General features: G+C 45.9%; 1 protein-coding gene across 3 annotated transcripts in view; it reads left to right on the forward strand.

Moving 5' to 3' along the window:
- Window positions 1–9,332: 9,332 nt before the first annotated feature.
- Window positions 9,333–23,234, forward strand: part of CSNK2A2 (casein kinase 2 alpha 2) — a 36,059-nt gene continuing 22,157 nt past the window's right edge. For 2 of the 3 annotated variants that reach the window (XM_054710032.1, XM_054710031.1), the window contains exons 1-4: window positions 9,333–9,500; window positions 10,220–10,331; window positions 20,423–20,524; window positions 22,753–22,803. In XM_054710032.1, coding sequence (XP_054566007.1) covers window positions 9,397–9,500; window positions 10,220–10,331; window positions 20,423–20,524; window positions 22,753–22,803 — 369 coding nt within the window. In that variant the 5' untranslated portion in view covers window positions 9,333–9,396. The remainder of the gene's footprint in view (window positions 9,501–10,219; window positions 10,332–20,422; window positions 20,525–22,752; window positions 22,804–23,234) is intronic. The other variant, XM_054710030.1, reaches the window with a different exon arrangement.

The raw sequence follows: 23,234 nt of genomic DNA on the forward strand, positions 1-23,234 counted from the left end.
CACTAAAGGGAACAGCTCTCCCCCGCCTCCCCCTTGGGGAACTGGTTGATTCAGGCCTGGGGCAGGGAAAGGACAAGATGGGCCTGGAGCGCCTTTTGTACCAAAAATAAGAAAGTGCCCGAAGGATGATGGAGCCCATCGGAAGGATACAGGAACCAGCAAGAAGAGCCAAACATCACAACAACTAACTGAACATCAAAATGGCCAGTGACGCCCCAGCCGGCTTGGCTCAGTGGATAGAGTGTCAGCCTGCAGACTGAAGAGTTGTGGGTTCGATTCCGGTCGGGGGCACATGCCCGGGTTGCGGGCCCAAAGGCCCATAGTGGGTGTGCTATCCCCATAGAGGGTGTGCAGGAGGCAGCTAATCAATGGTTCTCTCGCATCATTGGTGTTTCTATCTCTCTCTCCCTCTCCCTTCCTCTCTGAAATCAATAAAAATATATATTAAAAAAATAACCAATGACAATAACTGATTATATATAGCTCACTGAATAAAATAAGAGTCCACAAGTCCACACCAATGTAAATAAATAAACAGAAAGTTTGAGCAAGACCAGGATAATTACACAATTTTCAAAATACCCCCATAAAGTATATATTTCTTTAAAGGACAAAAAAAAAAGTAACTTTATGGTGGAGAAATCTGGCAGATGCCACCTTGATAGTTACAGTGATCGGAGTTCATACCTCAAGTAGAATGGGACAGATAGAAATTGCACGCTCCCAGTCACGGGAGGAGAACACAGCATAGTTTCTGTAATATTTCTGCCAAAATTACATAATCTGAATCGAACCATGAAGAAACATCAGATAACCTCAAACGAAGGAATGGGCTGCAAAGCTGCTGGCCTATGGTCTTTGAAAAGCAACTGAGGAGCTATTCTAAACTGAAAGGAATTAAAGAAACAGGACAACTTTAACTCTGTGTTGATGGATGTTACCTAGACTTAATATGGTAATCATTTCCCAATATATACATATCCAACTAATATTCTGTAATGTCAATTACATCTCCATTTTAAAAGCTCCCCAATCTCCATTTCAGAGTCTTCTATCCAAATGTCCTAAGGCGAGGAAGAGTGGGGCCAGCACAGGGGGGATGGTCAGGGTCAGGAGGGTCCCTGCATATTCATTTGCCTCCGACCATCACAGCAGCTGGTCCTTCTGAAGAGCAAACGTTCCTGCCTTAAAATAGCACCAACTGACCGCTTAGGCTCAGTGGATAGAGTGTCAGCCTGCGGACTGAAGGGTCCCAGGTTTGATTCTGGTCAAGGGCATGTACCTTGGTTGCGGGCACATCCCCAGTAGGGGGTGAGCAGGAGGCAGCTGGTCGATGTTTCTCTCTCATCGATGTTTCTAACTCTCTATCCCTCTCCCTTCCTCTCTGTAGAAAATCAATAAAATATACATATTTTTTAAAAATAGCACCAACTGTACAGTGACAAGCGAATACCTGTGATTTCTACTGGTGACACACTCACAGGTACTGCTCATACTATATGGGTTTCGTTGTTGTCTCTTGTCTACATTATAAGTGGAAGGAAACGCTACCTTTTACTTAGCCGTTAGTGAAGCCCTCGCCCGTTTTTCTCAGTGGTGAGAGCATCGGCCCACGGATGGAAGGGTCGTGGGTTCAATTCTGGGTCAGGGTGCGTGTGGGAGGCAACCAATCGATGTGTGTCTCTCACATCAATGTTTCTCTCTCTCTCTGTCTCTCCCCCTCCCTTCCACTCTAAAAACCAATGGAGCCCTAGCTGGTTTGGCTCAGCAGATAGAGCGTTGGCCTGTGGACTGAAGGGTCCTGGGTTCGATTCCAGGCAAGGGCACGTGTCTGGGTTGCGGGCTCAATCCCCAGTAGGGGGCATGCTGGAGGCAGCCAATTAATGATTCTCTCTGATCATTGATATTTCTCTCTCTCTCCCTCTCCCTTCCTCTTTGAAATAAAAAAAATATATATATTAAAAATAAAATAAATAAAAACCAATGGAAAAAATATCCTTGAGTGAGGATTGATAAAAAAAATAAAAATAAAAATAGAGGTTAGTGAAAAAAGGTGTAATCTTTTTCATCCAAGTTTATGAAGGCGCTGAGTTTTAACCAACCCGGGTGAAGGACCCCTGGGTTCGCTCCTGGCAAGCCTGACAGCCCAGATATCCCTGCAGGAAAGGACCCACAGTCTGTGTCCTAGGAGACGCTGCGGGCTGCTATCAGCGGAAGAGCGCTGGGCATCAAGACACAGAAGGGTGGCAGTGAGCTCCATCTGGAGAGAGAGCCAGACGGACTTGGTGATGGTTGGGACGTGGGAGTGGATGGTGATTCTGAACAATTGGGAAGAGCAGTTGGGCAGGGAGAGGGTGGATGTTTGCAAAGTGCAATGGCTTTGCCAGGGGGAGTGGTGCCTGCTACTGTAGATTCCAGCCCACTCCCCTCCGAACGCCCCCGGAAACTTCCGAGTGGGCGGGGCCCTCAGGAAGTAGGCCTGCCCTCCCTAATACCTCACAGCTCCAGGATTCAGGATCCATTCTGCATTCCTACTCCTGCCCCTCAAAAATGCAAATCCCTTTTGAAGAGCTCTCATTTACATTTTGGTTTGAATGAGTTTATCCTTCTTTCCCAGAGAGTAGTCGCCCCCATGCCCCGCCCCCACCTCTTCCCAGAAGCTCAATGAACTCAAACTCTCCCAGTCAGACAAGGCTGAAAAATAAAAGGGGACCCACTAGCAGAAAATTTCTGTTTCTATTGCTTCAAGCTTGGACAGGCTGGGCCCCATCCCCTCCTGTCCACTCCCCACTCGAGGGCATTTTCTGGGCGAAGGGCAGAACGGGTCACACTGTGAGGATGATTTGGGGGGGAAATCGGTGAGTGATTTCCTTAAACAAGTTGTGTGCAAATGTCCCCAGGTGCAGTGCAGCCAGTGGGACACATTTTATTAACCTGCCTGGGGCAGTAGAGACACCCGGAGCGAGAGCCCAGCATCCCCGGTAGACTCCTGGGGTTACGGAGAGAACCGAAGACCCTCCTGCTGACCATTGTTGGGGGAAGGGCTAGGCTAGTCAACAGCCTGCGAACATTGGTTAGTTTTTATGGACTATAAAGGTAAAACGAAATGAGTCCAAGATCCAAAGGCAATTAATCTATTCCCTTCCCCAGTTCTTTTCCCATGCATCCATCACAGGCCCAAGAACTTAACCTACACCGACACGTTGGTTTCCTGCTTTGAAACAAAGCAAAACAAGACAAAAGACCAGCCCTAGCTGGTTTGGCTCAGTGGATAGAGCGCCCGCCTACGTACTGGGCACATGCCCAGTTGCAGGCTCGATCCCCAGCAGGGGGCGTGCAGGAGGCAGTCGATCAATGATTCTCATCATCGATGTTTCTGCTTCTCTCTCCCTCTCCCTTCCCCTCTGAACTCAATAAAAATATATTTTAAAAAAAGACAAAAGAACATAGGTGGTGTTATGCATCCTTATTGAGTAGAAAAGGTGGGGAGAGTGGCATTATTCTGCTTATCACAATTACTTGTGTTAACTTATAAAAATACTTATTAGCCTGGCCAGTGTGGCTCAGTGGTTGAGCACTGACCTATGAACCAGAAGGGCACGGGTTCGATTCCCATTTAGGGCACATGCATGGGTTTCAGGCTCAATCCTCAGTGTGGGGAGTGCAGGAGGCAGCTAATCAGTGATTCTCTCTCATCACTGATGTTTCTATCTCTCTCTCCCTCTCCCTTCCTCTCTGAAATCAATAAAATATATCTATATATAAACCCACCTTATATAATAACATTTTTCTCATCACTAAAAATTCCCAATAATCATAAATTTTAGGGATGCCTATTACTTCACTGGAGGGACATACCACAATTTCTCTAACTGATCCCCCAATTTGGGATATTTAACATGTTTTACACTGTCGTGATTAAAGATGACGATTTTTATGATGAATGTGTTTGGGTCTTTTGGGGGTATATTGAATCATGAGAGGGTTAAGGAAATGGACTGGGTAGTCAGAAGGACCTAAGTTCAAATCCAGTTCCCCTCAATTATCTGTGTCCTTAGAGTCTTAGTTTCTACACTGCAAAAAGGGAGCCCTTACAGCACACACAATCTTGTCGAATTTTTTTTACACCATTTTCTTGAGATATAATTCACATACCATAAAATTCATTCATTTAAATGCAATGGGTTTTAGCCTCAGGATTTTTTCACGACTCAATGATATTGAACATATACGTAAATTGTCACCACTATTAATAATGTTTTGATCATAATTGACATTATTTTCTTAGACTATGTTCTTAGAACCTCTTAAATGTTGTGGAAATAGGCCTTGTGGAGATAGGAGGTGTTCTTCTGAGGATTTAACATTTTTGTTTATCTTGGTTTTGGTTTGGTTTTTTTAGAGGGGTGTTTGGATAGAATTTGGAGTCATAGGAGAAGTTGGTATAAAATTGTTGGGCTATTTGACTCATGATGCCCTCTTTCACTCTCTCCTGTATAACCTGAATTATACTCAACCCTCAAACCCACACACACAGAGTAATTAGGGGAAGTTGATTCTGGTTCAATGAATAACCCTGTCCTGCCACACACACACACACACACACACACACACACACACACACACACACACAACTGCAGAGCCACCTTGAGACTTATGCCTTCAGTGAGGGTTGCAAGCTACCATCGCTAATAAAAATGTTCAGCCCTACCCGGTTTGGCTCAGTGGATAGAGCGTCGGCCTGCGGACTGAAGGGTCCCAGGTTCGATTCCGGTCAAGGGCATGTACCTTGGTTGCGGGCACATCCCCAGTAGGGGGTGTGCAAGAGGCAGCTGACCGATGTTTCTCTCTCATCGATGTTTCTGACTCTCTCTATCCCTCTCCCTTCCTCTCTGTAAAAAATCAATAAAATATAAAAAAAAATATTTAAAAAAAAATGTTCAGAGAGGAAGGAGAGGGAGAGAAAGACAGAAACACCAATGATGAGAGAGTCATTCATCAGCTGCCTCCTACACACACCCTGCTGGGGATTGAGCCAGCACCCCGACCATTGTGCCCTGACTGGGAATCGAACCATGATCTCCTGATTCATAGGTAGATGCTCAACCACTGAGCCACGCCAGCTGGGCTAATTGCCCATCTTAATTCTCACCAAGTACACTGATGGAGGGCTGGTAAGGAGAGGTGGTGCGTCTCCGCCAATTCCATGGGGTGGCCATGCTACCTACCCACAAACCATGCAAACATGTTCCATTCGGCCGTGGGAGGACTGACTGCAGGTTTCAGGGCTGAGGTCGGGAAGTGTCAGCCCAATCCAGGAGCACGTTGCACCAGAGTGGTGTGTGGGTGAACCCTCAGGCATGGCTGCAGGTGTGGAGCAGGTTAGGTGACGTGAGATGGGTGTGGAGTGTGGGTTCGGTGGTGAGGATCAGAGGACGGGGCAGGGAAGGTGGATGGAGTCAGAGGTGGGCGAGGGTGGAGGCAAGGAATTCGGCCCCAGTTGGGGCTGGACCTGGTGGTTAGACCAGTGGTTTGCAACCATTTTTAGGTCATGGATCCTTTGAGAATCTCATGGATGCTAAGGAAAGAATACGTGTGTGCGTGCGCGCACGCACACACACACACAAACACACACACACAAATTTTGCACATAATGTTGGAGGTTTCTGGAACCCATAAAGTTCATACAAGGATTCCAGATGAAAGACTGTTGAGCTTCAAAAGGAAGGTGGGGGAGGGTGAGTGGGAGGAGATCAACCAAAGAACGTGTATGCATATTTGCATAACCCCTGGACACAGACAATAGGGTGGAGGCCTTGGGTGGGGGCGGAGGTGGGCTGGAAGGGGTCAATGGGGGCGGGGGGACATATGTAATACTTTCAACAATAAAGATTTTTTTAAAAAAGAAGAACTGGTCTTGACTAGTTTGCAAAAACTTGTCAGGAAGAAATCCTAAGGCTGTGTTAAGAGGTTGAGAATGGCCCTGGCTGGGCAGATCAGTTGATTAGACTCTAACCATTAGAGCATCCATCGTCCTGATACACCAAAGGTTTCGGGTACGATCCCTGGTCAGGGCACAAGAACCAACCAATGAATGCATAGATAAGTGAAGTAACAAATGGATCTCTCTCTCTCTCTCTCTCAAAATAAGTAAATAAATATTTAAAAAAGAGATTGAGCCCTGGCCGGTTTGGCTCAGTGGATAGAGTGTCGGCCTGCGGACTCAAGGGTCCCGGGTTCGATTCCGGTCAGGGGCATGTACCTTGGTTGCAGGCACATCCCAAGTAGGGGGTATGCAGGAGGCAGCTGATTGATGTTTCTCTCTCATCAATGTTTCTAACTCTCTCTCCCTCTCCCTTCCTCTCTGTAAAAAAATCAATAAATATATTTAAAAATTAAATAAAATAAATAAAAATAAAAATAAAAAAGAGATTGAGAGTGTTTGTGTCTTCCTGTGTGACAGAGATTTACGGAGGTTTGCAGGTTTGGGAAATTAAATTCCAAAGTCCACTTAGTTCACAAATGCTTCATTTTCTTCCAGTTTTTATTTTCAAAATGGTCAAATCTGCCAAAAATATCGCAAGCTCCTGCGGTCCAACCGAACTCTCCAATGGCTGACATGTCTCCTGGTTGCTCCAGGAGCCCATGTGTTCCCGGAGAACCATTGGAGGGTGAGCTGTAGATCCGAATGCACTTCTTCCCTAAACACCCGGCATGTAACTTCTCAGATCAAGAGATTCTCCTGCGTTAACCACAGTATATTCCCCACCCTCACAACCTGGAACAATGCTGTTACGTAACGTATATCCCCTATCCAGATTTCCCCGGCAGTCCCAGTGGTGTTCCTTTAGCTGTGTGCTTTTCCTTCCCTTCCTTCCCCTCCCTCCTTTCCTTCCTGCCTTTTTTATCCAGGACCCAATCCAGACACAGAGCATCATTGTTGTATCTCTCACGCTCCTTTAATCAAGGACACTACTTCTGACTTCCGTTTTGTTTTCTTTTGTGATATTGAAAAAAAAGGTTTTTTTAATCCTCACCCGAGGATATGTTCCCCATTGACTTTTCAGACAGAGTGGAAGGGAGGGAAGTGGGGGAGAGAGAGAAAAACATTGATGTGAGAGAGACACATTGATTGGCTGCCTCCTGCACACGCACCCTGGGGCTGGGGGTTGAGCCTGCAACCGAGGTACAAGCCCTTGACCAGGAATTGAACCCAAGACCCTTCAGTCTAGGGGCTGAGGCTCCAACCACTGAGCCAAACTGGCCAGGGCGTGACATTGACATTTTTGAAAGTCAGGCTAGCTGTTGTAGAGCGTGCCCCCCAGTTTGAATTTGTCTGATTGTGTCCTTGTGATTAGATTCAAGTTGAGCATTTGGGGCAGATGCCATGTCCCTTCTGGGTGCATCGTGTTAGAGGGCCAGTTGGTCCCTTGTTGAAGATAAGTTTGATTCATGGTTAAAGTTTTGAACTCTGGGTTCCCCTTCGGAATTAGTAAGTGAGCTGCGGGGTTACACTGTGTTCACTGAAAGCCTCCGACTGTGGCAAATGCTGGGTGAGTCAGGGATGAGCAGACAGACTCAGTCCTTGCTCTCATGCTGTTTTTACAGAAAGTTAGGAAACAAATAAAAAATTGCAAAATATGCCTGCTAGACAGTGTTCTTAGTGTCTTACATGGATTACCTTGCCTAATTCTCCCCATCGACCTGTTTTTATGCTGTAAAATCTGCAGCACAGAGAAGTTAAGTTATTGGCCCAAGGTCACACAGCTTGTGAGTAGCAGAGCTGCGGTTCAAACCTGGATGGATGTGACTCCACAGTCCCTGCTCTTAGCCACATCGAGAAAGAGAAAGCAGGGTTTCATCTAGAAACAGACTGTGCAAAGGGATTGGGGTCAGAGCAACCTGGGCTGAGTGAGGAAGTTCTCTTGATGAAGGATGTGGGATAGGAACACAACACAAAAGAAAGGCCCAGAAGATCAAAGAGAGAAGAGTGCTAAGGGCTAGAAGACAGCATGCTAATGTAGGCCCACGTTTGGTTGGCCATTCCGCCCTGGGTCCATGCCAACCCCTAGCCCTTCAGGCAGGACTCTCACAATCCTCCCGCTCGCCATCCTCCCAAACAAATCCGGAAGGAATCTACCTAGTCTGTAGGTGTCTCCCACAGATTGCTTTTATTTTTTATTTTATTTTCCCCCCACAAATCGCTTTTAAAAAATATTTATTAAATTGATTGGGGGTGCCATTGGTCAACATGAACATAATAGGTTTCAGGTGTGGGTTTCTACGTTACAAAATCTGTATATTGCACCCTGGGCCCATCACCCAAAGTCAAATCTTCTCCTGTCACCTTATATTTATTAGGACCACCCCCTTCTCTCCCCACCCCCACAAATTGCTTTTTTCATGACAAAGGGAAAAACAGGAACTTCACAGTGAGCAACTCCCCACCCCCACCCCAACTCCAGCTTAAGCAAGGGGCAGATGTGAACATTCAGAGGGCTCTTAGGCAAGGGTCGGAAGGAAAAGGGTTTGTGAGGAAGGCTCTGGATGAAGGGGGAAGGGAAAGTCTTGGGATAGACGAGTGTCTATAAGGGACAGGGCAGGCTCCATGGGGAAGAGGGGTGTCCCGGGGAGGGATGGACACATCTTGAGGTGGGCAGTCATAAGAGCGACTCATGGGAGAGGACTTGATGGGAACAGTTTGGGGGCCAGGAGGTCAGAATAGGGTCCTTGTAGGAGGTCGGGTGGGTAAACTCCGGATGAATAGAGGGTGGAGGGCTGCGGTAGGGATCCCGAAAAGGGTACACGAAGGGGTGAGCTCTGAAGCAGCAGTCCGAGGGTGGGGAGGCTCTGGGCGCCCATCCGCCGGACCGAGGAGTGAGCTCGGCAGCGGGGCTGGGCGGGGCGCTGAGGGCGGGGCGGCGGGTCCCCCCGCGCGGCAGGGGGCGCTGTGAGCCGGGCGGCGCCGGGCCGGGCGGCGGCCGCTCCTAGAGAGAGCGGCCCTTTTTCCGGGTTTCCTCCTCCTCCTCCTCTTTCTCCTCCTCCTCCTCCTCCTCCTTCTTCGCCGCGGCTGCCCCTTTCCCGGCCGGCGGCCGCCGCTGCTGGTGCCGCCGTCGCCGCCTCGGGCCGCGAGCCGAGCAGAGGCCGCCGCGCAGCGCGAGAGCCGCCCGCCCGCCGCCCCGCCGGCCGCCCCAGGGCCCGGCCGCCCGGCCGGCGCCCCCCGCGCCCCCAGCCCTCCCGCCCGCCCGCCCCCGCGGGCCCGGCCTGGCGTGGCCGCCCGCCGCCGCGCTCCTCCTCCTCCTCCGGCCCGCGGCCCGCCGCCTGCTCCGCCCGCCGCCCCGCGCCCCGCGCCCCGCCGCCCTCGGCGCCCCGCGGCGCCCCCCGGTCCCGCCCGCCATGCCCGGCCCGGCCGCGGGCAGCAGGGCCCGGGTCTACGCCGAGGTGAACAGCCTGAGGAGCCGCGACTACTGGGACTACGAGGCTCACGTCCCGAGCTGGGGGTAAAGCCGCCGCCCCCCGCCGGCCCGGCCCCACCCGCCGGCGCCCCCGGAGCCCCCCGGCTGGGCCCACGCGTCCCGGCCCGCGGTGGGAGGTGGGGGGCAGAGCCCGGCCCCCGTCGCCCTCGCCCCTTCTCCCTCTCCCCCCGCTCCCCTGAACCCCGAGGAATGCCCTCGGTGCGGGGAGAAGTGTGGGGTCCAGGGCCAGGCCTGGCGGAAGGGCGGGAGCGGCCCCTTCTCCCACGTTGGGTTCGATGGGGTGGGGAGGCAACAGCTGTCCCCCCGGAGCTATTCCAGTTCTCTGCCTGATTTTTAGTTTTTTTTTCTGAAGTGAGTCTGGATGGGGGCAATTTTAACAAGACGCCCCCCCGATTCTCAGAGCAGGCGCGAGGCATGGAGGGTGTGAAGTGCGGGGCAGGTGCCGGGGCGCCCCGGGCAGAGGGGGCCGGGGGCCCCGCTCCCCCATCTCGATGGGCTCAGAGCGGGGCCTTCCTCCTTCCTCTCAACTTAGGAGGGAACAGTCAGGAGCTCGGTGCGGGGTGGAGGGAGCCCGGTCGGCGGCGCCGGGGCCTTCGCGTGGGGAGGGAGTTGTGGCCGGCGGACAGGCACTTCCAAGGGGTTGAAGCATGGACGTGGCTCGGGGGGTGGGGGGGGCGCCTGGTGGGCCTGTGCTTGGTGAACCCCAAGTCCTGGCATTGATGTGTCCCTCTTGCCTTTCACAGTAATCAAGATGATTACCAACTGGTTCGGAAACTTGGTCGGGGAAAGTATAGTGAAGTGTTTGAGGCCATTAACATCACCAACAATGAGAGAGTGGTTGTAAAAATTCTCAAGGTGAGTGTCTTATGAAGTGGCATTGCAACCCCCGTACCCCCCCCCCCCCCCCACACACACACACAGGTCAGAAGGGGGCAGACTCCCCCGGCCGCATTCTAGAGGGAGCAGTCCCAGCTCTCACTGTCCATGGCTTGGGTCTGATGTCCCCCCCCAATTCCTCCTCCCACCCCATTTTCTTGGGAGAAAAGACGCAGGCCTGTTTCAAAGCTAAGCATGATAGATCAGGAGCATCCTTGTTTTGAAATGTAATTCCGGCCCCCCCTACCCTCAAGTGAAAATCCCAAAGGGGCTCCATTTGGGACAAAATAAACAGGTATTCAGAAGAAAGAGAAGCCTGATGAGGGAGATCCCACCAGTCCAAGGGCTCCTTGGATGTTCCTTCCTCTTGGTGGCTCTAAGTTATTCCAGAAAGAAAGTTGGGAAAACTGGCAGCAGCTTCAAAGATGAGGTTTGCAGCCCGAATGGAGGGAAATACCTCCGAGGATGATGGCTTGTTTCTCCTTTGGGGATAAAAGTTCCAGGTGGGGTGGATGGAGCGAGCCAGCTGCCCTGGAAGGGTTATTCGTTGTTGTTTTTTAATCAGCCAGTAAAGTGAAATTGGGAGCAATAGATGAGTACACTCATAATCGCTAAAATAATCATTGGAACAGCAGAGTCTGAGTTTGGTTTAGCACCGTGGTCGGCAAACTGCGGCTTGCGAGCCACATGCGGCTCTTTGGCCCCTTGAGTGTGGCTCTTCCACAAAATACCACGGCCTGGACGAGTCTATTTTGAAGAAGTGGCGTTAGAAGAAGTTTTAAGTTTAAAATATTTGGCTCTCAAAAGAAATTTTAATCGTTATACTGTTGATATTTGGCTCTGTTGACTAATGAGTTTGCCGACCACTGGTTTAGCAGCCTGAGTTTGACCTTTTGTCATCTCTTGGATGAAGACGCGTTCTTCGTGAGCATGAAGAGTTGACTAAATTCTCCTTTCGGTAACTGTGTCACTTTAACACTGTTTTATAGAATGTACTAAAAAGTCATTCCTAGAATGGGTGAGGGGTCCTCCTCATTGCCAGATCACGTAGTGTGTGTGCATGGAATTTAGTGAAATTTTGAGAAGACTAGAGAGGAGTTCATCTAAGCACTTTTACAGATGCACGATTTCCAGTGTGGACATTCTGCAGAGGCTCTGAGTAAGAATGGGACTAAGAAGCTGGTTTTGTGTCTGAAGGACAGTTAGGGCACCTGTGTCCTTGTTTAATGTGAGGGGTCAGGCTTACACTCTGAAAATCACCTTTCTGAAAAGGGATCGACTCCTTGTACCATCCTAGCGTAGTGATGAGGCAGTGGAAAGAAATGAGCAGTTTTCGGTGCTGTCAGAAACGGGGTGCGAGGGAGAAGAGAGCTGATGTTTGAAGATGTGGAGTTTGACTCCCCTCCTCCCTAAATGGGAATTGCACCTACAAAGTCACATGGCCTTTTTTTTTTTTTTTTTCACAAGTACAAATATTTAAAGAAAGGTTCCTTCCCGAGAGGTCACCTGGGGAAGCCATACAGTTTCCTCCTCTATAATGAGCGTAAATGTTTTGAATGTAAGCTACTCAGATTCTTTCTAGGAAGTAAGCAAGACATAAATTGAAATTAGCAATATCCATATTCCACTGCTGTGCATTCAGAAAGATGATTGCTTACTCGAAAGCAAATCCGGAAAAACGTCTAAACTTTTTTTCTTTAATATAATTTTTATTAATTTCAGAGAGGGGGAGAGAGAAACATCAGTGATGAGAGAATCATTGATCGGCTGCCTCTTGCACGCCCACAACCTGGGCATGTGCCCTGACCAGGATCCTGGTTCATAGGTTGATGCTCAACCACTGAGCCACTCTGGCCTGGCAACGTCTAAACTTTTGAGTGAGGGCAGCATTTTTCAAATGAGTGCAACTTCCTGCGGTTTTTTTTTTTGTTTTTTTTTTCTTTGAAAGGAACAGCATGAGGACAAATATGTGATACTTTAATCAATAAAGAAATTAAAGAAAAAAGAAAGGAACAGCATTCAGATGTATGCATAAGTAACAGTACCTTCATTTAGGAGAGCATCACGTTGCTTGTTAGTCATCCTTTTAGAGGACTTTATAGGGTCCGTTGCTGATAGTTGTCCCTCTGTTGAGAAGATTTGCATTATACCTTGTTTAGGGAACCCAATATGGAAGCCGAAGGTTATTTTTACGGAGAGAAACCGAAGCACAAAAAAGAACTCATCTAACATCGCTATGTTGAACTGAGCCTTAGCCAGAACTCTCTCCTGTTTCTTCCTGTCGCTTACTGCTCATTTTAGCATTGTAACGTCGAGTGCAGACTAAGGCCCAGTGTTCTGGAATAAGACTTGGGAGGCCCCGTGGAGCTCTAGTTAATGAAGTATTGTTTCTTGTTCTCGATGCACGTTCTTTTCAGGGTGCGGCGTAAACCACCTTGCTTCCTCTGGTGAAAACTTCGTTTACTTTAATGTTTTTCAAAGCGCTGTGGCATTTCTATCCAGATTTTTATTTGAAGGATAGGGTGAGAAACTACTGATGGTATTATTGTGGTTTTCTCATTGTTCTGACAGGCTGGATTAAAGTAGATTTAAAAAAAAATTTTTTTTAAGAGTAGTGCATTTATCCAAAGTTGTGCTCCTCTACTCAGAGAAGTTGAAAAAAAATTTTTTTAATCCTCACCCCAGGATATTTTCCCATTGATTTTCAGAGAGCGTGGAAGAGAGAGGGAAAGACAGAGAAATATCAATGTGAGAGAAACACATTGATTGGTTGCCTCCTGCATGCGCCGGACCAGGGCATGGGCTGGGGAGGGGCCTGCATCCGACGTATGTGCCCTTGACCGGAATCGAACTTGGGACCCTTCGGTCCACAGGCTGACACTCTATCCACTGGACCAAACCGGCTAGGGCAGTGGTCGGGAAACTCATTAGTCAACAGAGCCGCAGTTTGCCGACCACTGGGCTAGGGCAAGAAGTTGAAATTTTGACTAATAACTACTATTATTGTGTTTGGTTATAGGGAATTAGGTCCTTAGCAGAGGTACCAGCTGCTCATAATTGGGAGAAATCTAGAAAAAGCCTCCTCTTCATGTAGGCCTAGTATATTTTAGCTGCAGTATATGAGAATTGCTGGATGATGAATGACCACAGGAATTTTATATCGTTTAATTTGCATCAGCAGATTTCTAAGCGTTTTATTGATCTAAACAAATTGGTTATTAAGAGGCTTTAGGAACTTAGAGATTGGTGAGCAGCCCTGGCCATTGTGGCTTAGTTGGTGGGGCGTCGTCCCGTGCACCAAAGGGTTACTGATTCAGTTCCCAGTTGATCAGTGTTTCACTCTCACATCCATGTTTTTCTCTCTCCCTCTCCCTTCCTCACTCTCAAAAAAAAAAAAAAAAAAAAAAATTTGGTGAGCGCAATTTTATCGTCTATCCTGAAGTGAAATTCTGAGGCCGAAATCTTAAAACTTTCCAGTCTATGGGGTGTATATAGTGTATAGTATATATATAGTGTGTGTGTGTGTGTGTGTGTGTGTGTGTATATATATATATATATATATATATATATATTTAGAGAGAAGCATTGATTTGTTGTTCCACTTATGTATGCATTTATTGGTTGCTTTTTGTATGTGCTCTGACTGGGGATAGAATCCACAACCTTGGTGTATCAGGATGATTCTCTAACCAATTCAGCTACCCGTCCAGGGCTGGTTATATCTTTTGTGAAAGAAATTGTTTTGAGGAGAAATGGGGGTGGAAGAAAGTAAGGGTTCACCTAGCAGGACAGAAAGCCACTTTAGTGCCTGAAATTCCATCTTCTGATTCTGAAAAATCCATTTTTCACTTCCTTTGAAGTGCTGCCTACGAAGGATAAAAGCATTTGTCCATTTTGGACAACTTTTAGCATTTTGTGAACACCACTTGTGTGTGCATTTTAGCCCTTCTCGGGGTCCTTGGGACCCTTTAAATGGAACGATTTCCTAATTAGGAGTTAAGAGCTGTGCCATATTTTTAAAAGCAAGACCCAGAGAGAGCATGCTGTGTGCTTAGGGTCAGGCGGTCAGGCGGGGAAGCAGCTGGGGTTAGGCCTCTTCCTCTCCTGGAGACAGGAGGAGCAGTGAGGACTTTGCGGGATACCTGACTTCTTGATGTACTGGGAGGATGGACGCATGCTCACTAGAAGTCAGAGTACTTGTTGCTGGTGATTTTTGGGGTACTCTTCTGAAAGGAAATACTTGAGTTTGGTGGCTGCTGGGTGAAGTGTGGATACAGATGGGGTTCTGATTTGTATCCTCAGCAGCACGTTTAATGCACAAGTGAATGTTCCTTTACTTTCGTGGTTTGAAGCCTCAGACCAGTGTCTTTACATTTTTAAATCCATACAGTTCCTCCAAGTCTCATGATCACTTGCCATTTTTAAGTTGATGGTTTATTCCTTTAATATATTAGATTTTTTTAGAGAGTAAACCATGTGTGGAAATAGTATCTTGATACCCATTTTTATGTATAGAGCATGGCTCCAGATGACTAATCTCTAGAGCCTACTTTTAGGATCTGCTGCCTCAAAATCAGAGTGATAGAGTGTGAGAAGTGCTAAAAATGGAGGGCAGAAGACGGGTTCTAGAAGCAGCTTAATTTATACCCCCTTGACTTTTTTCTCATCTGTAAAATGGGTATGCCTTTCTTGTTTAACTCACAGGGCTGTTGGGAGAATCAAATGAGATATAGATAAATGGGAAGGTAGAGGATAGTGTTTTAGTAATCTACAAAGTCGTTTTCTTTCCTGACAGAGAGAATCTTGGGAAACAAACTGCCTGGATTCAGATGTTAATGCCAAAACTTAGAAGCTCTATGTTCTTGAGCAGTTACTTAAACTCGGTGCCTCTGGGTTAAAAATACTCAGAGTACTATTAAGTGTTTTTTTTTTTGTTTTTTTTTAATCCTCACCCTAGGATATTTTTTCCATTGATTTTTAGAAAAAGTGGAAGGGAGAGGGAGAGACAGAGAGAGAGATATCAATTTATTGCCTCCCGAATGCCCCAAACCAGGGCCAGGAGCCTGCAACCGAGGTATGTGCCCTTGACTGGAATCGAACTCAGGACCCTTCAGTCTGCAGGCCAACGCTCTATCCACTGAGCCAAACTGGTTAGGGCAGTACTATTAAATGTTGATTAAAATGTGCTTAAAACAGTGCCTGGCACTTACAAAGCAATACAAATAATAATATGCCACTTGGGGCAAGTGAATGGTTTTAGGGGACAGAACCAATAGTAGAAAGGACTACAATTCTCACGATGAGATTCAAAAGGCCTGCTGTATGTATCACCTTTTTAAATAAAATAAAAACATTAAATCATGAGAATAAACAGTTACCCTCAAGAAGCTGGTAATGTAATTGGAAAGATGAGACTTGAAAGATTAGGGGGAAAGTTGCTGTGAAGAAATAACATAGGTCAGATAGTGTTCACATTTAGGTCAGTTCCAGTAGATTTTAGAGATGCTACCAAGATGAAGTAAATGCCATCATCCAGGCTGAACTTCCTTCCTTCCTTTATCCTGCATTCCTGGCAGCCAGTGTTCTTTGTAATTTTTTATTGCAGATGATGAAATTTGTAACTTAGTGGGGCAATCATTGCTTTGGTAATGGAATAAAAGTAAATCGATCTAATGGCGGAAGGACCGTTCGCTATGATGCACACTGACCACCAGGGGGCAGACGCTTGACGCGGAGCTGCCCCCTGGTGGTCAGTGCGCTTCCACAGGGGAAGTGCCACTCAGCCAGAAGCCGGCTCACTGCTGGCAAGTGCAGCGGTGGTGGCGGGAGCCTCTCCCGCCTCTGCAGCAGTGCTAAGGATGTCCAACTGCCACGGGGAGCGGGCCTAAACCATCAGTCGGACATCCCCGAGGGCTCCCAGACTGTGAGAGGGCGCAGGCCGGACTGAGGGGCCTGTCCCCCGACCCCCACCCTGAGTGAACAAATTTCGTGCTCCGGGCCTCTAGTTCAATCATAATTAAATGCTAATAATTGAAATCATTCTCAGATCTGGCTTTTAAAAAATATATATTTTTATTGAATTCAGAGAGGTAGGGAGAGATAGAAACATCAATGATGAGAGAGACTCGATCGGCTGCTTCCTGCATGCCCCCTTCTGGGCATATGCCCTTGACCAGAATCGAACCCAGGACCCTTCAGTCCAAAGGCCAAGACTATCCACTGAACCAAACCAGCTAGGGCCTGGCTTTTTTTAAAGTAGCTCTCAGTAACTAAATAGGAGCGATTACTAACTGTCAACTTTCGTGTTTCCAAGTATGCCATTACTAAACCTGTCTTTTGTTTTAAAATTTGGAAGTGTTGGTACGTAGGGATAGAGAAAAAGTACCTTAGTCTTGGATTACATCGAACAAGGTTCTAAATAGCTGGGACTCTACACCGTGTGGGCAGAAACCTGAAAAGGCCCTTCCTTCCTTCCTTCCTTCCTTCCTTCCCTTCCTTCCTTCCTTCCCTTCCTTCCTTCCTTCCCAGAGCTTATGTACAGAAAATTTTAAATGAGTTTTCCCATTAAATATTCTCTCTAGGTGTGTGCCAAAATTCATTTCTTTTGAAACTTGATTTAATACTTTATTTCTTTTTAAAAGCTATGTGCCATTTTCTCTACTAGACTTAGAGTAAAAAACAAATTTTTGTTGTTTGGAAAACAGCTAAGCTGATTCAGTTAGAATCTTTTTTTCCCTTTTTTTTTGTTTAAAGTATTACAAATCAGTTAGAATCTTTTAAACATAATCTTGGACTTGTAATAAATGAACCTTAGTTGGGAGAGACTTTTTCTAGCCAGCAAGAGGAAATGATGAGATTGTCATGGAAATGTATGTATTTTCTCCACTGGCTGTTACTGATGGTGAATGAGTACAAACACTGGTGGAGAGAGTCAGAGCATCCTCGTTCCTGTAAAATTCATGATCTGTTTTCCTTAGGGTGCGAGGGTCCCCCCTTATCAATCCTCTCTTTTTCTCTCCAGTTCTATTTGTAGAATTTAAATGATCACTTTCACTCCCTGCAAGCTCATTGGTTTTGTAGCTTCTGCAGCATCTCCTAGGTTCCAAGGAATATGCTGAGGCTAAAGGGAGTTACCTGTGTCTGGTTCCTGTAGAGAAAGGTGCCCGTGCTTTGGGGGGCATGTCCTGGGCTGTAGGTCACTTTGCTTTTTCGCAATCCCTTGGTGTCTCGCCAGTATGCTAGGACTCCAGCTGTTGCATGACTCCGCCCTGCTGTCCCCAGTCTCTTGTTTGGGAAGTCGTTAGGTGACATTTGAGCAGCAAATATGTTTGCGTGCTCTGTAAGTTACCTTTAGACATAATGAAAGATATCTTCATCTTGCCCAGGAACAAGGTGCCTGTCTGACCTGTTGCTGAATAATAAGAGAGCCAAGCACAGCTTTCTATGTGGCACCGTGATAAAAGCAACTCATGAATGGGTTACCCCTGCACAGTTCACCGGTAGAAAAGGAGGGCTTTGGGTGTATACAGGCTTCTGGCTGTGGCTGATTTTTTTAGTGTTGTTATTTTTAGTCCTCACCTGAGGATATGTTGTTATTGATTTTAGAAAGAGAGAGAAATCTCAATGTGAGAGAAATATTGATCTGTTGCCTCCCATATGTGCCCTGACCAGGAATTGAACCCGCAACCTTTTGTGTACGGCACAACACTCCAACCAACTGAGCCACCCAGCCAGGGCTGTGGTTGTTTTGTTTGTTGTTTCCTGTTACCAGTCCCACAGATCTGTAATTGCTTTCCTAAAGTGGATGACAAAACTAGAATTTTCTTACATTGACTACACTGGTAGCATTGGCAGAATTTATAGATAATAACTAGCCTTTGTTTTTCTTTAAACTTTCTGACATAATTTCAGACCTGCAGAAGAGTTGCAAGAATTCCTATATATTTTTCACCCAGATTTCTCAAATGTTAACATTTGCTTTATTCTTCTCTCCTGTTCTCTTTCATACATGTGCGCGCGTGCGCACACTCACACACACACACACACACACACACACACACACACATCTCTGTGTTTGTATTTATACTTATTTTACTTATTTTTTAAAAGTGCTTGAGAGTAAATTGCCGTCATCCTTTCTTTGGTGTGTATTTCCTAAAATCAAGGACAACTTCTTACGTAACCCACAGTGCCAGGATCAAAAATCAGAAATTAGCATTGGTATGATGCTGTTAGCTAAACTAGAGTCCCCATTCACATTTGTCAGTTGTCCTTATATGTTCTTTATATAAAAGAAAATCCCAGATCATGTGTTGCATTCAGTTGTCTTATCTTTTTAGTAGGGAACAGTTGTTCAGACTACTTATTGTGTAGAAGGTCCTTCTGTGGCTTCAAGTTTGAATGCTTCATTTTCCCAAAGTATTGAGCCTCCCTAATTTTGAAACTGGGAATAAGGAATAAGAAGGCTAAGTGGAGATGGGGAAGGGACACCGTGGCCAGATCTGCTGGGAATCCTGGCAGAGTGGAGTGGGCATGATTGCTGGCAGCTGCCATGGAAGGATGCAGCGAGATCCAGTCTCTCAGTTGAGCACCGCGTTTATAGGTGCTGCAGATGCTCGGTGTTTCATAATCTTCTCCCTCTCTGTTTGGTTCAAAGCTGTAGCTTAGTGACCAACAATAGATGGAGGTTTCTCTGACATGTGTATTATATCCTCCCCCTCCACCACCACTACCAACACACACATACACACAGGCTTTTTATATCTTGTTTCATGGCCAATCCACTGGCCTCTGCCTGTGCTGTTGTAACAGTGTCTCAGTGATGGAATGTCCCTTTTCCTTAGTTATGTTAGTTATGTAGCCACACTAGGGAAATGAAAGCACAGTGGCTACCAGTGAGACCTGCAGTCAGACTGTCTGGATGTGATTCCTGCTCCCACTCTTTACTATTAGCCGTGTGACCCTTGGGCAAGTAGCTCAGCGTGGCTGAATCTACTACATGGGAATTTTGTGAAGATGAAATATTACTAACTAAAAATTTGAAAATAATAAAGCTGGCATTTATTGGGTGCTTACTATGTGCCAGTGCTGTGCTAAGTGCTTTATAAAACTTGTTGATTGTGATATGCTTATTTTCCTTCTTCAGATTCTTTAGCCCCCTTAAGATAAGAAGCAACATGTGTGCCCTAGCCGGTGTTGCTCAGTGGATAGAGCATTGGCCTGCTGACTGAAGGGTCCCAGGTTCGATTCTGGCCAAGGGCACATGCCCAGGTTGCGGGCTCGATCCTCCCCAGTAGGGGGCATGCAGGAGGCAGCCAGTCAATGATTCTCTCTCATCATTGATGTTTCTATCTCTCCCTTCCTCTCTGAAATCAATAAAAAAAATATATTAAGAAAACAAGAAGTAACGTGTAATGCCAGTATTTCTGATTAAAGTCTTGAAACTTTCCTGTCTCGCAGATTGAAAGATTAGCAGTAGCAGAGGTTTTCAATCACTGTTACCGATCCATCATCTCTTTGGGAATGGGATCTGTTGGGAATTTTTACTGGTGATTTCAGATCCTAGATATTAAGGAAATGGGAGTGGCGACAGGAAATGGGAGCCAGCAGCTGGGAAACAAGTTTGTAACTTGATGTCAGTGAACTGGTCTTCGCTCCTGGAAGACAAAATTACATGTAACTCATTGGAAGAGCAGGTGTCTCGCCATTTTGTTTAAGTTTTTCCATTTGTGGGTGCATGATATACAGCTGTTCAGAGCTATAACATTTTCCACTTGGCAGTTAACCCAGTAAGCATTTTATTTTTAAAGTATGACATGGTGTTCAAAAATTTTAAGTGCCCTACTTAAAGATTTGACATAAGCTATAAGTCTGTAAATTGTTTAACTTAATCCTATAAGTTCTTATGGGCAGATCCATTTTATCTCCATTTTTTTCTCTTCTAATTTAGACGTGCTCTTTAACATAACCGAGTGTACAAGATAGTGCACTATCCATTTGATTAGCTAACGTCGTTTTAAAGTTTTAATTTTCAAGGGAGTCTTACTTCTGATTACTCTTGTGTATTTAAGCCAGTGAAGAAAAAGAAGATAAAACGAGAAGTTAAGATTCTGGAGAACCTTCGTGGTGGAACAAATATCATTAAGCTGATTGACACTGTGAAGGACCCTGTGGTAGGTGCCTGATGGTTGGGGGAGAGGGAGCGAGCGAGAGAGAGAGAGAGAGAGAGAGAGAGAGAGAGAGAGAGAGAGTGTGTGTGTGTGTGTGTGTGTGTGTGTGTATGTGAGAGAGAAAGAGAGAGAGACATAAAACCTGAAATATTATATAGTGAGGATGATTGTGTTTGTCTTTTCTACGGAATGATTTTGAAAACCAGAAAAATAATCATGGTGGCCCAATGTGAAAGTAGCCACCACCACTTCGATAGAACCTAACATGTCTATTAGTTAGGCAAATCCCTGCCCAGGTGTATTACCTCATTGTCCTGATTCAGCTTACAAATGTTTGCTGACTATCTCCTTTAAGACCCTGTTTTTCTCCCAGTTTTGAAGCTTATTCCTACCAATCAGCATTATTTTACCTCCCATTGAAAATCTGGGGTCACAGAAGGAAGTACCGAGAATCTCCACGTGGACACCTGGCGTAGAGCGCTGAGCAGGTCCCGGGCCCACTGACCTTTGAGGGGGCGAGCTTGCTGGTTCTCATACTGGTCTTTAATTCAGCATCCACTGTTAGGGGGCACATTGTATATCCAGAAACGTTGGAAGTATTTTTGTTAAAATGCTTACTTTTGACCCATTTTAGTGGTGCTGTTTACTTTTTTTTGTCTCTTCCCGGGAGTGACTAAACCTTAAGTGTTTATTATTAACTAAGGCTTTTTTGGTATCGCTTCCCATCCCATTTCTGTTCTTCACCTGCTGTACCTCAAATATTTCCGTTCTCCCATGATAGCTTGAGTTTATTGTCTTTGCTTCTATCTGCTGAAGACATCCTCATAATAATGTGGTAGCTAACATGCGTGTGCCAGCACTATTCTGAGTGTTTAACTATCTCATCATGTAATCCTCACAGCAGTCCAGTGGGGGTAGGTACTGTTGTTGTCTGCATTGTCATACTGTGCAGATAAGATAACTGAAGTCTACAGAGGTTAAGTAATTTGCCCAAAATTACACAGGGCTGTTGAACTGAAGAATAAGGAAAGCTTTTTACTTTGGTCCCTGAAAAGACTGAGAAGGATGGTCATATTCTAGATCCCATCTAATTGGCACAAATATATCCCTGTCTGATCAGCTCGGATTGATTCTGCAGTGACATGGAGCTTGGTAATAGCTGTCTCACCGTTTTTGTAATCTGTTAACTTAAAGTGTGTGTGTGTGTTACACATATGTAACCAGTAAATTGAAGTGGACGAAACAACCAGGGAACCCTCCTCCCCCACCTGTAGAGAGGTCTGGTGGTGAAACCCTCTCAGCGTGGGCTGCTGAGGACCCTTTGGCCGGGACTGCCACTCATCCTGGCAAAGGCCCGTGTGGGTGCACTGTGGCCTGTCTCCTAGGTAACTTTCATCTGCTTCCTTCGGCAAAACTTCCCGGCTGGAAAGATTTCTAGGATGATTGTTTCTTCCTATAACGCTTTTAAGCCCCTGCTTTTCTCCCAATTTCGAGAGCTTATTACTGCCAATTCACATTATTTTACCTCACTTAAGTAAACTTGACATTTGAAAATCTGTTTACAACAAGGAAATATTGACTATTTTGTACTCATTGCATCAAAGATTATAGTGCTTTAAAAATACTTGAGGAAGTAATTTCACATTGTGGCTTACTGATAATTATAGATAATTTCCTTTCGGGTCCTGAAAAGACCTGTGCTAGAGCCCCAAGACCTATGATAATTCTATAAAATGCATCTGGCTCGCTAAACCAAGATGAAAACATGTCACTCCTTTCATAGTTGGCAAACTGAAACCCTCAAGAGAATAAATCTTCGCATAATGTGCCAGGCCCAGTGGACAGGTTGGTCAGAGAATGTACTCCTTTTAAAAACAAACAAACTAAGAAACAAACAGAACTTTATTATGAAAAATTCCGACGATTTACAAAAGTAAAGTGAGTAATAGCATGAACCTGCCTGCACACAGCACTCAGTTTTTAGCACTTAGCTCCTGGCCAACTTTGTTTCATCCATACCCCACCCACTTCCCCACTCTCCCATTGCCCACCATCTTGTTATTTTGAAGCAAATTCCAGGCATAAAATTTCAAGAGGAAATTTCTTGCTAGTCTCTCCCTGAGGGGTGAATCTTTTTCATCTAAGTGGGATTTGAGGATAGGTAGGTATGACAGAAGAAATTATATTTATTGTTTGAATACTTAATAATTATTTATATTTTTTTCTTGCAGTCAAAGACACCAGCTTTGGTATTTGAATATATCAATAATACAGATTTTAAGGTACGTATATACTTTTTTTTTTCTGCTATGGGGGTTTTGGGGATGAGTGGTGGCAATAAGTACTGCTGATACTCTAGAACACAAGGAGGGCAGAAAGGTCATTGGTGAGTAGGAAATAACACATTGGATTCCTTCTGAAGTGACTCCAGGTTGCAGAAAGTGGTTAGGGCTCTTGCATTTGGTGTAGTTACTCATCACCCTTTGCCTCGCTTACTCTGGGAATAGCTGCTGGGCTGGGTCTAAGCTAATGCCTCATCTCTACCACTCCTGTTTTATTTTATTTTTTAAATTTTTTATTTTTTTTTTTACCACTCCTGTTTTAGATGACAGCTTTAGGTAGATGTTGCCTTTGATTTTCTTAGGAATCTTGCTTACATTGCTGATAGGAAGTGATGAGCGGATGCAGGGCTCGTGAAAAGCAATACAGTGGA

The sequence above is a fragment of the Eptesicus fuscus genome, chromosome 21 (assembly GCF_027574615.1).
Source record: "Eptesicus fuscus isolate TK198812 chromosome 21, DD_ASM_mEF_20220401, whole genome shotgun sequence".
Lineage (NCBI taxonomy): Eukaryota > Metazoa > Chordata > Mammalia > Chiroptera > Vespertilionidae > Eptesicus > Eptesicus fuscus.